Below are 13,686 nucleotides of genomic sequence, written 5' to 3' on the forward strand. Positions count from 1 at the left end.
TGGAATTCTGGGTCTCAAGATTTCTGACTCCATTTTCCAGAACACACCCTGAATTATCACCATCAGTGTGTTTGTATTTATATTTTAGGAAAGTGATGAATGTATAAGGCAATATAATAATAAGAATAGCAAACAGTTGTATAGGATTTATTCTGTGTCAAGTACCGTTCTAAGGGTCTTAAAAACATTAACTCACTTGATCCTCACAACACTCATGAGTTAAGTCCAATTAGTATTCCCATTGTACAAATGAGGAAAGTGAGGCACGGAGCAATTAAAAAAGATTCCTTTATTATAAGGGATCTTACCTCCAGCAGAAATAAATGGGATCCTTTTAAAATAATTAAAACAAATGATAGGCCAGGTGCGGTGACTCATGGCTGTAATCCCAGCACTTTGGGAGGCCAAGGCGGGCGGATCACTTGAGGTCAGGAGTTCAAGTTCAGCCTGGCCAACATGGAGAAACCCTTTCTCTACTAAAAATTAAAAAATTTAAAAATGAGCCAGGCATGGTGGTGCGGGCCTGTAGTCCTAGCTACTCTGGAGGCTGGGGCAGGAGAATCACTTGAACCGGGAAGGCAGAGGTTGCAGTGAGCTGAGATCACACCACTGCACTCTAGCCTGGGTCTGCACTCCAGACTCTGTCTCAAAAAAAAAAAATACATGGAAGATGCACGGCAATTTGGAGACTCAACGTCAAGGAAAGAAGTTCTGTCAGAATCCCACAAATTAATTCTGAAGGAGTCAGTCAATAATAAAACACACATTGACATTAGGACTCTTCCTACCTCCAACCCTTGTTGACTTTGGTTCTCTAAGGAGGAAAAAGGCGATTGAGAACTAGGCCTCAGGGCACCTGGAAGAAGCTTTGCCAGCCCTCAAACACCTGTTACATCCGGTTCCCAAGAAGTTTTGAAGCTTTGAAATGTATCCTGGTATTGTTCCTAAGTCACTCCCTTGCTAGGTCCTTGATAAATTAGACTGGCACGTTTAAAAAATTCTTAAACCTCCTTTCACTTGAGATCCCAAAGCCAATATTTCCTTTCACCCTAATGCTTCCTAGAAAATACTAGCTTTCCTAAGAATCACTCTTGTTACTATTTCAGACACCCCAGACCCACGGTTTCAGGTCCCACAGCCTGGGTCAAGTCCATCGCGGTGATGGAAGAATTAGTACTGGGCAACCAGGCTAATCAAAATCTGAGAAGATATTTATTTATTTATTTATTTAGAGATGGAGTCTCACTCTGTCACCCAGGCTGGAGAGCAGTGGTGCAATCTCGGCTCACTGCAACCTCCTCCTCCCAGGGTCAAGTGATTCTCATGCCTCAGCCTCCCGAGTAGCTGTGACTACAGATGTGTGCCACCACACCAGGCTAATTTTTTGGTAATTTTTAGTAGAGATGAGGTTTCACCATGTTGGCCAGGCTGGTCTCGAACCCCTGACCTCAGGTGATCCACCCACCTCGGCCTCCCAAATTGCTGGGATTACAGGCATAAGCCACCGCGCCCGGCCTATTTATTTATTTTTTGAGATGGAGTCTCGCTCTGTCACCCAAGCTGGAGTGCAGTGGCATGATCTCAGCTCACGCCTCCCAGGTTCCAGCAATTCACCTGCCTTAGCCTCCCGAGTAGCTGGGACTACAGGTGTGCACCACCACGCCAGGCTAATTTTTGTGCTTTTAGTAGAAATGGGTTTCAGCATGTTGGCCAGGCTGGTCTCAAACTCCTGACCTCAGGTAATCCGCCCACCTCGGCCTCCCAAAGTGCTGGGATTACAGGTGTGAGCCACTGCGCCTGGCCTAAGTCTAAGAAGATCATTTATTGATTCAACAAAATACAATGTTTAAAATCTATAACACAGTGAAAAGCATGGGCTTGTCACCCAACCAAATCCTGGAAGTTGTGAGCAACCTTTGAAGTAGGAAGACAGTACTTTGGGGACTAATAAAAGGAAACAATTTCACACTGCCAGTAGTGTGGAACTAGTTGCCCCCAATGGATTTTAAATTCAAGTAGGGTGCAAGAGTGGTTTAGAGAAATTCCTGAGTGGCAAATGAGGAAACCATGGGCTCTCTGAGATACAAGCCCAGTCTTCCGTAGGGGCATAGCCACGGCACAATGCTCTCCTGACCTAACGTCCTTAAAACCTTGGTCAGAAGTCAGACCATTGTGCTAATGCGTGAGGGTGTGCGTGGGGATGGAGGGTGGGGTGGAACTCCTGCATAGTTAGCAACCCTGCACCAAATCCTGGCAACCTTCCAGAGCAAACCCTCCACCATGTCATGCTAATAACAGCAGACCTAGGAACTGACCCTATGCCACGCCGTCTGGACCCGCATACAGTCATAGTGTCCAGGTGGCTTTGTGAGTCACCCAGACCCTCCGTAATAATCCCACTGCGGGTGGGGCTGCCTTGCAGTTTCTGGCCCCTTCCCACCCTGACTCAGCTCTCCTTCCACGAGCTCCTATTTCTTGCCGGGCAGAAGCCGCCGCGGTACCCGCTTCACCGGGCATGCTCAGTCCTCCGGCCAGGCTTTGACTGCGGGACGCCAGCGTCCGGCCCTCTGCGCGCGTCCGGAGTCCGGGTCCCTTTAAATCGGGCAGGCTCGTTGCTAGGCAACCGCGCGGCCCGCGCTGGCGCTGCACTGCGGTGGCTCAGCCCGGAGCCGGCCCGGCGGGGTCGCGGTGGCCAGAGCCGAACGGGGGGCTGCCGCGCGCGGGTGGTGGTTGTCTTTGAGGAAGAGAGGTTCGGGCTCTCCAGACGGCATCCACGCTTCCAGGTATGTCTGCGGACGGGAAAGCCCGGGCTCCCCCGGGCTCGCCCCTCTTCTTCCCAGACACAGGGGGCGAAGGGGCGGGGAGCCAGGGGCAGGCGCCCAGGTCCGCACCCCAACCCCCACTGCAGGTTATTTCTGTCCTTAGAGCCCCAGGCCGGGGCTGGAGAGCGTTTGGGAGGGAAAGGACCAGGACGTGGGAGTGGCAGTGCGGAAAGAGGAGTGGGGTCAGGCCTCTCCCGCCGCCCGCCAGCGACTAGGTCGGGACTGGGGAGGTGGAAAGTGTCACCTGCAATGGGGACCGAAGCAGCGCCCTGACCCCGAGCCACCTTCTCTCCTCGGGAGGCAACGATGGCAGGAGTTTCAGTTAACAATTTACAGAGAAAACTCCCAAACTATGCATACAAAGATACAGCTTTGTAGCAAGAATGTGACTCTCATACTAATAAAGTCTCAGCCTTCGGAATTAAGGTGACTCCCCGTATCTTTTCTTCTAGAAGGAATAACTTCACACTAATAACAAAGAACTGGGGAGTAATAAGCATTCACGGGGCCCAGTTTTCAATGGTACTTTTCTTCCCCCTCAATAGCTGCCAAGCAATAGAGAAGACAATTTGTCCCGGGAAGTGGACACTTTGGCCCATATATTAGGACCCTGACAGATGAAGGCAAAAATCAGGATGACTTCCCTTTTCGATGTTTTTTTGTTTGTTTGTTTCAAATTAACTGCACTCTGAGGGAGGGAGGCAAGGCCTGGGCTCCAGCCTTTTGCTAATGCGGTTCCTGGCGTGCTCATTAACAACAAGCCAGGGTGGCTCCTTTGCTCAATAGGTGCTAAAAGTGAGGAGGTACTGTGTTGAATAAAATTTCCTCATGATTCTTGTCCCATTTGATATCTGTATGGCTTGGGGAAGGAAGACTTAGTGGCATAATAGTTGGGGAAATGGGTTGACAAAAAGAGAAATTACCTCTTAGTGTCTGGTATCACATTTCAGATAGACCAAATGACATTCTAAATATATGACTTGTCTTTTTTTTTTTTTTTGAGGCGGAGTCTTGCTCTGTTGCCCAGGCTGGAGTGCAGTGGCGCAATTTCGGCTCACTGCAACCTTCCCCTCCCTGGTTCAAGCGATTCTCCTGCCTCAGCCTCCTGAGTAGCTGGGATTACAGGCGCGTGCCACCACGCCCGGCTAATTTTTGTATTTTTAGTAGAGACGGGGTTTTGCCATGTTGGTCAGGCTGGTCTCAAACTCCTGACCTTGTGATCCGCCCGCCTCAGCCTCCCAAAGTGCTGGGATTACAGGCGTGAGCCACCGCGCCTGGCCATCACTTGTCATTTTAATCTACATCTCAGATATAAACACGGGTTTGGGCATTCTGGTTAAATGTATTTCCTGATTACATGGAGGGAGGCGGAATTTTCTTTTTTCCAGTTCAAACTGGAGGAGGGCAAGGATATCCAGTAGACAGAAGATCTTGGACCCCAGGAAGTGTAAGTACAGTCGTGTTAGCTGTTATCTTTTTGGGGTGTTTAGAAGCACAGAGCCTTATGCAACATAACTCTTCAGCCTTGTAATTGATCGTCTGCATTGTCAGTAAGCTCTCAGGAAGGCCTCATAAAAATACAAAGGAAAAGTGTCCTGAAGACTTCAGCTAAGCCAAATAAACTTCAAGGGAAAAATAAAAGTGCTTTCTCTAAAATACCACCCCCCAAAACTTTTTAAGCCAGAGGAGAAATTATGTCAAAAAAAAATTTTTTTAAACTAAATTAGAATCAAAGCACTGTAGAGATTTCAGGAAGAATATTAAGGATCATTCATTAAACAAATATTTATTCAGGGCTACTATGTGTCAGGTAACAATGCCAGCCCATCATAGCATATTTGTATAATAAAGGTCTGTGTGAAATGCCACAGAAGCACAGGAACAATTCAGAGTGCAAAATCATCCTTGCTAATCTTCAAACGAATACTCCTGTATTTCTGAGAAGTTATTGGTGCCTCTGAAATACAGTGGGACATTTGGAAAACTCTTGGTAAAGCAATTGGTGATTTTAAATTGCCAATATATTAGGGTGTAGAAAAGACTACCACTTTTTTGCTTAGATAAAATCAATTCAGCTTCAGAAATTTGGGGACATCAACAACTAACTTACAGAAGTTAGGGATAATTTTTCCCTGAAGATGCAGATTAAATTAATCTGAGATTGGAGTTTAGGCTTCCTTATATTTATTTTAATAGTGCCTACTTTTTTTTTCAAACTAACTTTTTCTGAGGTCTGATGACTTCCGGCTGGCCACTTTGGAGTACATATCTCTGGAGAAAGTTTAGGTTGTTTAACTGGCTGGTTTATGTTCAAAGGGAGGGTAAGGAAAACCTGAAAATGAACAAAACCCATTGTTTACAGTACACTTTAAAAGTTGCTTTCATTTCCATTTTCATTCATTTTTCTTAATCACCTGTGAAACAGGTATATTGTCCCTATTTTACACCTGAAGAATCTGAGGCTTGCAGTTCTAAAATGTGGGGGCCAAGATATCTGACTCCTTCAGTCTTTTTTCCACCATAGTCCACACTCAGTTCCTTTCTCAGGAACTTCCTTTTCCTTCTTCCCCACAATGTTGCATGGTAAAACATATTGATCCATCTTAACTTCAGACAGTTCATTTGGGTCCTTCTTTTGGTATTTAATGGTTTTCTGCAAGTCAGTGAAAAAGGGTGGAGAATGGGGAATCTCCCCTATAGGGGGCAGGTCAGAATCTTCTAAGGAAAGAGGGTAATGATGGGAGTGTTTTTGTGACTGGAAACAGTGGAAGCAGGAAAAAGAGAAAAAAAAAGGTTGAGAACCACTGCTCTGAAGTGAGAATAAATTGGACAATTGAGAAGGAAGCAAACCTAGTGATTTCCTTTGTAACAGATTTTTTTCCTATTTTGGTGGAGCAGTTTTTCTAAGAGTCCAGAGAACAGACCATCCAAGAATAAGGGGAGAAAGTTCTTTATGTTAAGAGGAGCCCTTTGTCTTCACCTTACTGCCCCTAGGCAGTGACTAAAAGCCATGCCCCTTGTTGAGAGCTACTAAGCGACTGAGGATAATGACAGGTTACTCAACACGGGTTGGAGATGACCTTTTCCAACCATCATTCCCAGTTTACAAAGTTTGAGAGGAAGGACCCTTGTGAGATGGGAAAAAGCCTTTGGCATTCTTCCAGAACTGTTTTCCAGTCCCTACCTACTCTGCCTGGAAGAATAATGGAATTTTGCAGGCAGATCTAAATTTGTGAAGAGAGATGGTCCTGAAAATTTGAAACCAAATTCTTTTTTTTTTTTTTTTTTTAGGAGACAGAGTGTCGCTCTGTTTCCCAGGCTGGAGTGCAGTGGCATGATCATAGCTCACTTCAGCCTCAACCCCCTGAGCTCAAGCAATCCTCCCACCTGAGTAGTTAGGACTACAGGCATATACCACCACACCTATCTAATTTTGTTTTTAATTTTTGTAGACACGGATCTCACTATGTTGCCCAGGCTGGTTTTGAACTCCTGACATCAAGTTATCCTTCCGCCTCTGCCTCCCAAAGCACTGGGATTACAGAGGTGAGCCACTGTGCCCGTGTAAATGGGATAAGGCAACAGAAAAAAAAAATTGATTTATGTCATCAAATTTCCCTAAAGCCTGTGATTTAAAATATGAATATTTTAGAAAACAAATAATTAAATTTCACATCCGCTTTAATATGATTATACTCTCTGGGGCCCCAGCTGAAAAATGAAACTGAGATGGTTTGTGGATTTCTCCTTTCAGAGTAAACAGTAGTGTATTATTTTATGGAGCTATTTGAGAATAGATGTGCATTCCTCTAAGATTTTTATGGAACAGTGCACCTATAGGTCCATTGTAAATGACTGTTCTTTGCTTAGCTCTCAACATTTATGTTACATCATGTTATATATAAATTCATATTCAATTTATTTTATCAGTGGTTCTCAAATTCTTTAGGTGAATACAAACCACTTTCATGAGGCAAGAGATCTCTCACTCCACAAAAATGTCCTATTACTTTGCCACTGCAAAAAAAAAAAGTCACCTGAGGATAAATGATGATGTTTTCAGTGAGACACTAACTAGAACCATCAGGAATCCATTATTAATTCATGTCAGACACAAATGAATAGATGTAGTCATATTGTAGACACATACGCCTTAACAGTGCAGTCCTAAGGGCTTCTGGGGGATTGCTATCTTAGAGGACTACTTGTCCTATGACTTTGTATTGTTTTCCTGTCTGTGTTCTAGATTATTTGCTTCCAAAGAAACCAGTTTTTCATCCCCATTGGGCCTCCTGCCCCTACCCTTCTGACCTTCAGTATCCAGTGTAGTGTTGGGTAGGCATTTATATTAATAAATGTCCACAACTGACCCACTAACAGGCATGCCTACACTTTCAATAATGGCTTCTGGTTTGGTTTGCCTTATGCTGGAACAAATTACCTAGTCAAGTTTATTGAGAACAAAATGGCTACCAGGCCAGGGTAGAGGAGTGTCATTGCCTTAAAGCATATTCCTTGTTCTTGCCAGAGAATACTAATGCCATACTCGTTCTGCATAAAAAAACAAACAGTACAATTTGTGAAGAGAAAATGAGACTGGCAGCTTTTACCCCGAGTCTGGGATTTGCCACATTCTGTGACTAGATTTGGGAACAAGCCCTTAAAGGATATCTTGCCAATGAAAGAGAGAAGAAAAAAAAAAGAGCAGCTCAGAGACCGCTTGACCCTGCCCTGTGTAAGCCATGGGAGGGAAATTCCAAAAGGCTTTTCAAACCTTTCTCTTTCTGTTCTTTGAAATGTGACATGCAGTTCTCCTTACCCTCCCCCCTTCACTTTTCCTCTCTTCTTTTGTGGCCTTTTAAAAGATACCTAAGCTCTGAAAATAGTGAGTTGTTTTCTTTCAATATGGGGAATGAAACCTAGCAGATGAATAAAGAAGAATTTTAGAACAAGCACTGACCTGAGAGACAGGGTCCTCAGTTTTACTACTATGGGCTGTGTGGCCTTGGTCAAGTCACTTAACTTCTCTGGGCCTTAGTCATAAATGGGCTCTTCCCATTTCAGTAGCTATATAGGCTTCACTGAAAGGCATTTCCTTTCAGACACCAGGAAATTATACAGAGGCTCAGGGAAGAGAGACAGTGAAAATTAATAAGTGTGTGTGTGTGTGTGTGCATGTGTGCATATGTGTATGTGTTTTGCCAGAGATTTATGGGATGGTTGGATGTAGAAGTAACTTTTTCAAGGAGCAAAATTATTAATGAAAAGAGTTTTTAATTTTAACCTTTATCCATACCCAGACCTCTATCTCAGATAGAGATATTCTTGCTATCTCCAGATATAAAGTGGCCACACTTTACTTGCCCCCGTGCTCACCTCCTTCCTAATCAATCCCACCAATGCCCTTCATCCAGAATTAAGTAAGAGGAATAGTAATCTCTCTGCCATTGCTACCTGATTAGAAGCATTTTTATCATCTATATAATTGTTGGGTAAAAATTTGACTGCTAAAAAATGTGGCAATTAACATCACCCTCTTTTCTCCTCTCTCTGTTCCTTTCCTCTATGATTGCTGTAATAATTCCTACTGATTTGCATTCATATTTCTAGAGATGAGGGAAACCAAGATAATGATATTTCCCTTTAAGAACAGATCGATCAATGATGCTTCTGGATGGTGACTCGTGGAATAATGAAAGTCAGAAAGAACTGTTTCAAAAGAAAGAAGATGATGCTCCAATGGCAAATATATATTGTGAATTTAAAGTCTGAGTTTATCATTGTGGTCTGATTGACCTCAAGAAAGCTTGGCTTCTGGCTTTTGGACCAATCATTTTAGTACCTTCACTGAACTCTCCAAATAGTTCATCTTAAGAATATATGTACCTTCTCCTTTCCTCAAAGCCAAGTAGTTGCCAGTAGGGATGTACTCTTGGGGATGGTGAGTCCCTTCCATCTTTTGTGGGGAAAAGGGGAGAGAAGAGGTATGTTCGGTACCTGTAGGTATCAAGTTTATTCCTTCATTGCTCATAGTAAGGAAAACCTGTGTTGTTTAAAAATAAACTACTGTTTGTAAAAAGAAAAGAGAAGATAATACACCAAAAAGTAGTTATCTCAGGGCCATGAGATTATGAAGGAGATTCCTTCTGTTTTCTGTGCTTTTCTCTATTCTCCAAAATTGTTATAATAATCAAAGAAAATATTAATTAAGAAATAAATACAACATTTGCCATTTCTCATTACCAGCAGAAAATTACATTTGAGTGCATAGATAAAAAAGATGCAGGCATACTTTGATTTTTCTACATGGTGATACTACAAATATGTTTTGGTGAATTAATATATAAAATGAATAAAGTGACCCTCTCCTTCTTCTCCTCACCCTTTAGGGCTAACTTCAGCTACCAGTTGGTGGCTTCAGGTGCCAGTGGCCCTCCACATACTGCTCTGGTTCTTCTTTCTCCCTTCCCTCAGAAGTAGTCACTTATCAAATATTTCAGTGCTGTGGGAAAGCTGTACATTAAGGATTCCCTTTGGGTAGGGAAGACTCTTTTTGGAACAAAATAATCATCCTCATATTTTTATAAACTTGGAAAGTTGGTTGTGATTTAGTATGCTGAATTTTCACCTAAAAACTACACTCAGAGTCAGTATCTTGAGAAAAACACATTTGGTGGCATTAATATTTTCAATTGTTGACATTAGGTTCTCCTCATGAAATTGCTGTCAAAATGGATAGAATTCTGTACACTTGGCAGTCTTGCCTAAAAGCAAAGCCCAAGACTGGAATAGCAGGAATTTATAGGTCAAGACAGAAGGGCATTTGGCAGAGTTAGTCATAAGGAAGTCTGCATGGTATACTTTACCAAAAGCAGCTCACATTTCATTAAGCCCTGATGTTTTAGTCACTTTAAAGAATGAATAAACAATAGTCCAATCCAAAAGAACTAGAAAGGCATCAGACACATTGAAAGCACAGGTATTACCAACATTAACCTATTAATTTCAAATCACTTTTTTTATTTTAAAGCAGTCTGTTTTTATGTGTACAGTTGTTTTCTTATAGAATCACTTTCTCTGTGTACAGTAAGTAGCTAAATGTGTCAGTTTACTAGTTCTATTTCATAGGATAAGAGACTTTTAAAGCTGGAAGCATCTGTAGAACTTAACTCGTTCAGCCCTTTCCATTTATAAATGAGGGGAATGAGGCCCAAGCCATTCAGTGAGTTAGAGAGAGAGCCAGCCCTCAAATGTTTAGATTCTTCACCCGTGAGCCAGCATTTTTATTTCTTTCTACTATATTAGCTACTAGTGTAAATAATGTGCCTGCCTTGGTTTTAAATTTTGTTTTTCAGATATTGGAAGAGGTGCCTGGAGAAATGGATGCTAGAAGAAAACACTGGAAGGAGAATATGTTTACTCCTTTTTTTAGTGCACAAGATGTTCTAGAAGAGACTTCTGAGCCTGAATCTTCTTCTGAACAAACGACTGCAGATAGCAGCAAGGGAATGGAAGAAATTTATAATTTGTCCAGTAGAAAGTTTCAGGAAGAAAGTAAATTTAAGAGGAAAAAATATATTTTCCAACTAAATGAAATAGAACAAGAACAAAATTTAAGAGAGAACAAGATAAACATTTCAAAGAATGAAACAGACACAAATTCTGCATCCTATGAATCATCTAATGTGGATGTTACAACAGAAGAAAGCTTTAACAGCACAGAAGATAACTCTACCTGCAGTACAGATAACTTACCAGCTCTACTAAGACAAGACATAAGAAAGAAATTTATGGAAAGAATGTCTCCAAAACTTTGCCTGAATCTTTTGAATGAAGAACTGGAAGAACTTAATATGAAATACAGAAAAATAGAAGAGGAATTTGAAAATGCTGAAAAAGAACTTTTGCACTACAAAAAAGAAATATTCACAAAACCCCTAAATTTTCAAGAAACAGAGACAGATGCTTCAAAAAGTGACTATGAACTTCAAGCTTTAAGAAATGACCTGTCTGAAAAAGCAACAAATGTAAAAAACTTAAGTGAACAGCTCCAGCAAGCCAAAGAAGTCATCCACAAATTGAACCTAGAGAACAGAAATTTAAAAGAAGCTGTTAGGAAGTTAAAGCATCAAACCGAGGTTGGAAATGTGCTCCTAAAAGAAGAAATGAAATCGTATTATGAATTAGAAATGGCAAAGATCCGCGGAGAGCTCAGTGTCATCAAGAATGAACTGAGAACTGAGAAGACCCTACAAGCAAGAAATAACAGAGCCTTGGAGTTGCTTAGAAAATACTATGCTTCTTCAATGGTAACATCATCAAGTATCCTTGACCACTTTACTGGGGATTTTTTTTAAAACTTAAAAAAATCCTTCCATTAGGCAAGTCATTGAGCCAAATCAGTGTTTATTGTATTTTCTTTGCGTATTACTTAAAATATATGTAATAGGATGTTATTTTCATTTTCAGTAAATCACAGTATCTATAAAACATATACATGTTTCCAAGCTTCTGCTTTCTCTTTCTGATGAAGTTATTGCAGGAATACAAATGGAAACGAAGCTTTGGAAATCTCATATCAGAGTGTGTGTGTGTGTGTGTGTACACACACACATATATTCACTCAAAAACACATAATGATTCACCAAATCATTTATGAATACAAATCAACAGCAATTTTGTGATCTCGTAAGCAAATATGTCTTTGGCACGTGAATATTTTTCCATCTGTGTTCATTGATGTTAACAATAAAAATCTTGTTTATGTGTATAAGCCTAGCATATGCCTGTGGGTCTTGTAACTGCCTGTTCAAACTCAATGGGATACCAAAAATGTATCTGCTTACTTTGGGGGTCTAACTTTAATTCGGTACATATAAACATCTCTGGAAAAAAATGTAGTTTTTTTCTTCCCCCTGCTGTTTTCCCCAGGCTTTCTCCTTTGACCTGGCCACGGTTCCCATAGACTACAAGACGACTTAGAGACATTGCTGTGACCTTTTGCTAGAGCCCTGCTCTTGCCAGCAGTGGCTTTTGTGTTTTCTTATGTTGACCAGTAAGGGGCGTTGTTTACACAGTTCTTCCAAAACTCGACCAGGGGAAAATTTCGAAGCTTCCTCCCCGGCTTACATCACAAGTTGGCGGGGACTGTGGTGAAGTTGGATGTCATCTGGATAAACTTTTAGTGAGCTGGCTTGATTTTTACAGTAATCCAGCCCTGTAAGGGCTCCAGGTGATGACAATTTATTTTACACTTATACATGGCAAAAATGTACTGCCTCAATCCTTGGGTGGAAGTGATGGGCCAGTTGACTCTTTACCATTTGTTTGTATCAGTCATCAAGATATCCTGTAATAGGAGCTCTATTTGCATGGTGTTTTAAAGCCTAATAAACCAAATGTAATTGCACACTATGAGGATGAGATACAATTGTTTTAAGGGTTTAGGTGTCTTCCCTGTTGGGAAAATCCCTAGACTGGGAGTCAGGACATTTGGCTTCTAGTACCTGCTCTGCCAGTAACTAGTTAACTTTCTTCCCCTAAAAGTCCTCATCTATAAAACAAGGCAACAGATCTATCATCAAGATTCTGTTCAGTTCTAATGTTCTGTGATTTCACCTCAATGATTTTATTTGCAAGTGTAACTCTACCTGTAAGGAAGTAAAACTCCTATGGCATTGGATGCATTCAATTCTTTTTTTGTTTTGTTTTGTTTGAGACAGAGTCTTGCTCTGTAGCCCAGGCTAGAGTGCAGTGGCGCGATCTCGGCTCACTGCAACCTCCGCCTTCCGGGTTCAAGCGATTCTCCTGCCTTAGCCTCCCGAGTAGCTGGGATTACGGGCGCCTGCCACTACACCCGGCTAATTTTTGTATTTATGTATTTATTTATTTATTTAGTAGAGACAGGGTTTCACCATCTCGGCCAGGCTGGTCTCGAACTCCTGATCTCGTGATCCACCCATCTCTACCTCCCAAAGTACTGGGGTTACAGGCGTGAGCCACCGCACCCGGCCTGGATGCATTCAATTCTAATACTTTGGGGGACCTACTTTGCAGACTCCCTTTGAAAGAAAATATAAGCAGGGTCCTTTATATAGTTTGAACATCTCCAAATACTATGAATAATAAATCAATAGAGATTGTTTCTCTACCTTTCTCTTGTTTCCTCTTTATTCATTAAGGTTGGGGAAGGCACTGAATGGATACTGACTAAGCTGACCTGGAGGCTGAACAAGTCTTGCCTTGCCTGGGAGGACTGGCGTAAATTGGAAGATGCTAATCTTTGGAGCTCTGTGACTTAGTCCTGATAAACCTAACCCAGGCACTGGCAGCCTGCCTTAAAGGGGGAGATGACTTTCAGGTTTTTAGTGGTCACTGGCTTCCCACCAAGGGTCTAGGTACGAAAGCAAACTAGGAACTCGTTGCCCTATTTTACTCTCTTCTTCATCACCCCCTTATAAAATTGCCCCTTTGTACTTGCCTCATAAAGACGCTCATTCCCTGAATGCTAATGTGCAGAGCTGCTTACATGTTTAAAAATTTTACAATGTATTAATTAAGCTACTAGGCTCAATCCTTTCAATATAATTTTTTTTTAAGAGAGAGAGGGGGACAGGTTCTTGCTATGTTGCCCAGGCTGGACTCAAACTGCTGGGCTCAAGTGATCCTCCCCAGTAGCTTGGGCTGCTGGCATACGCCACTATGTCTGGCTAGTATAATTCCATTTTAATTCCATTTTCTTTTCTTTTTTTTTTTTTTTTTTTTTGAGACGGAGCCTAGCTCTGTTGCCAAGGCTGGAGTACAGTGGCACGATCTCAGCTCACTGTACCCTCTGCCTCCTGGGTTCAAGCAATTCTCATGCCTC

The 13,686-nt window shown here is 42.0% G+C and overlaps 1 protein-coding gene across 7 annotated transcripts; it reads left to right on the top strand.

Moving 5' to 3' along the window:
• The first annotated feature begins 2,418 nt into the window (after positions 1–2,418).
• On the top strand, positions 2,419–12,972 carry CCDC160 (coiled-coil domain containing 160). Of its 7 annotated transcripts, none has more exons than XM_055106488.1 (5): positions 2,419–2,783; positions 4,211–4,269; positions 6,275–6,368; positions 8,471–8,763; positions 10,178–12,972. In XM_055106488.1, exons 4-5 carry the CDS (start codon positions 8,761–8,763, stop codon positions 11,177–11,179), a joined length of 1,005 nt encoding a protein of 334 aa, XP_054962463.1. In that variant the 5' UTR covers positions 2,419–2,783; positions 4,211–4,269; positions 6,275–6,368; positions 8,471–8,760; the 3' UTR covers positions 11,180–12,972. The 7 variants fall into 7 exon arrangements, with proteins under 7 accessions (XP_054962463.1, XP_034806016.1, XP_054962462.1 ...); XM_055106487.1 differs by having other exon boundaries at positions 2,626–2,783; positions 8,476–8,763; XM_055106486.2 differs by having other exon boundaries at positions 2,645–2,783; positions 8,433–8,763.
• Positions 12,973–13,686: the final 714 nt, after the last annotated feature.

The sequence above is a fragment of the Pan paniscus genome, chromosome X, assembly GCF_029289425.2.
Source record: "Pan paniscus chromosome X, NHGRI_mPanPan1-v2.0_pri, whole genome shotgun sequence".
In the NCBI taxonomy this organism is placed as follows: Eukaryota; Metazoa; Chordata; class Mammalia; order Primates; family Hominidae; genus Pan; species Pan paniscus.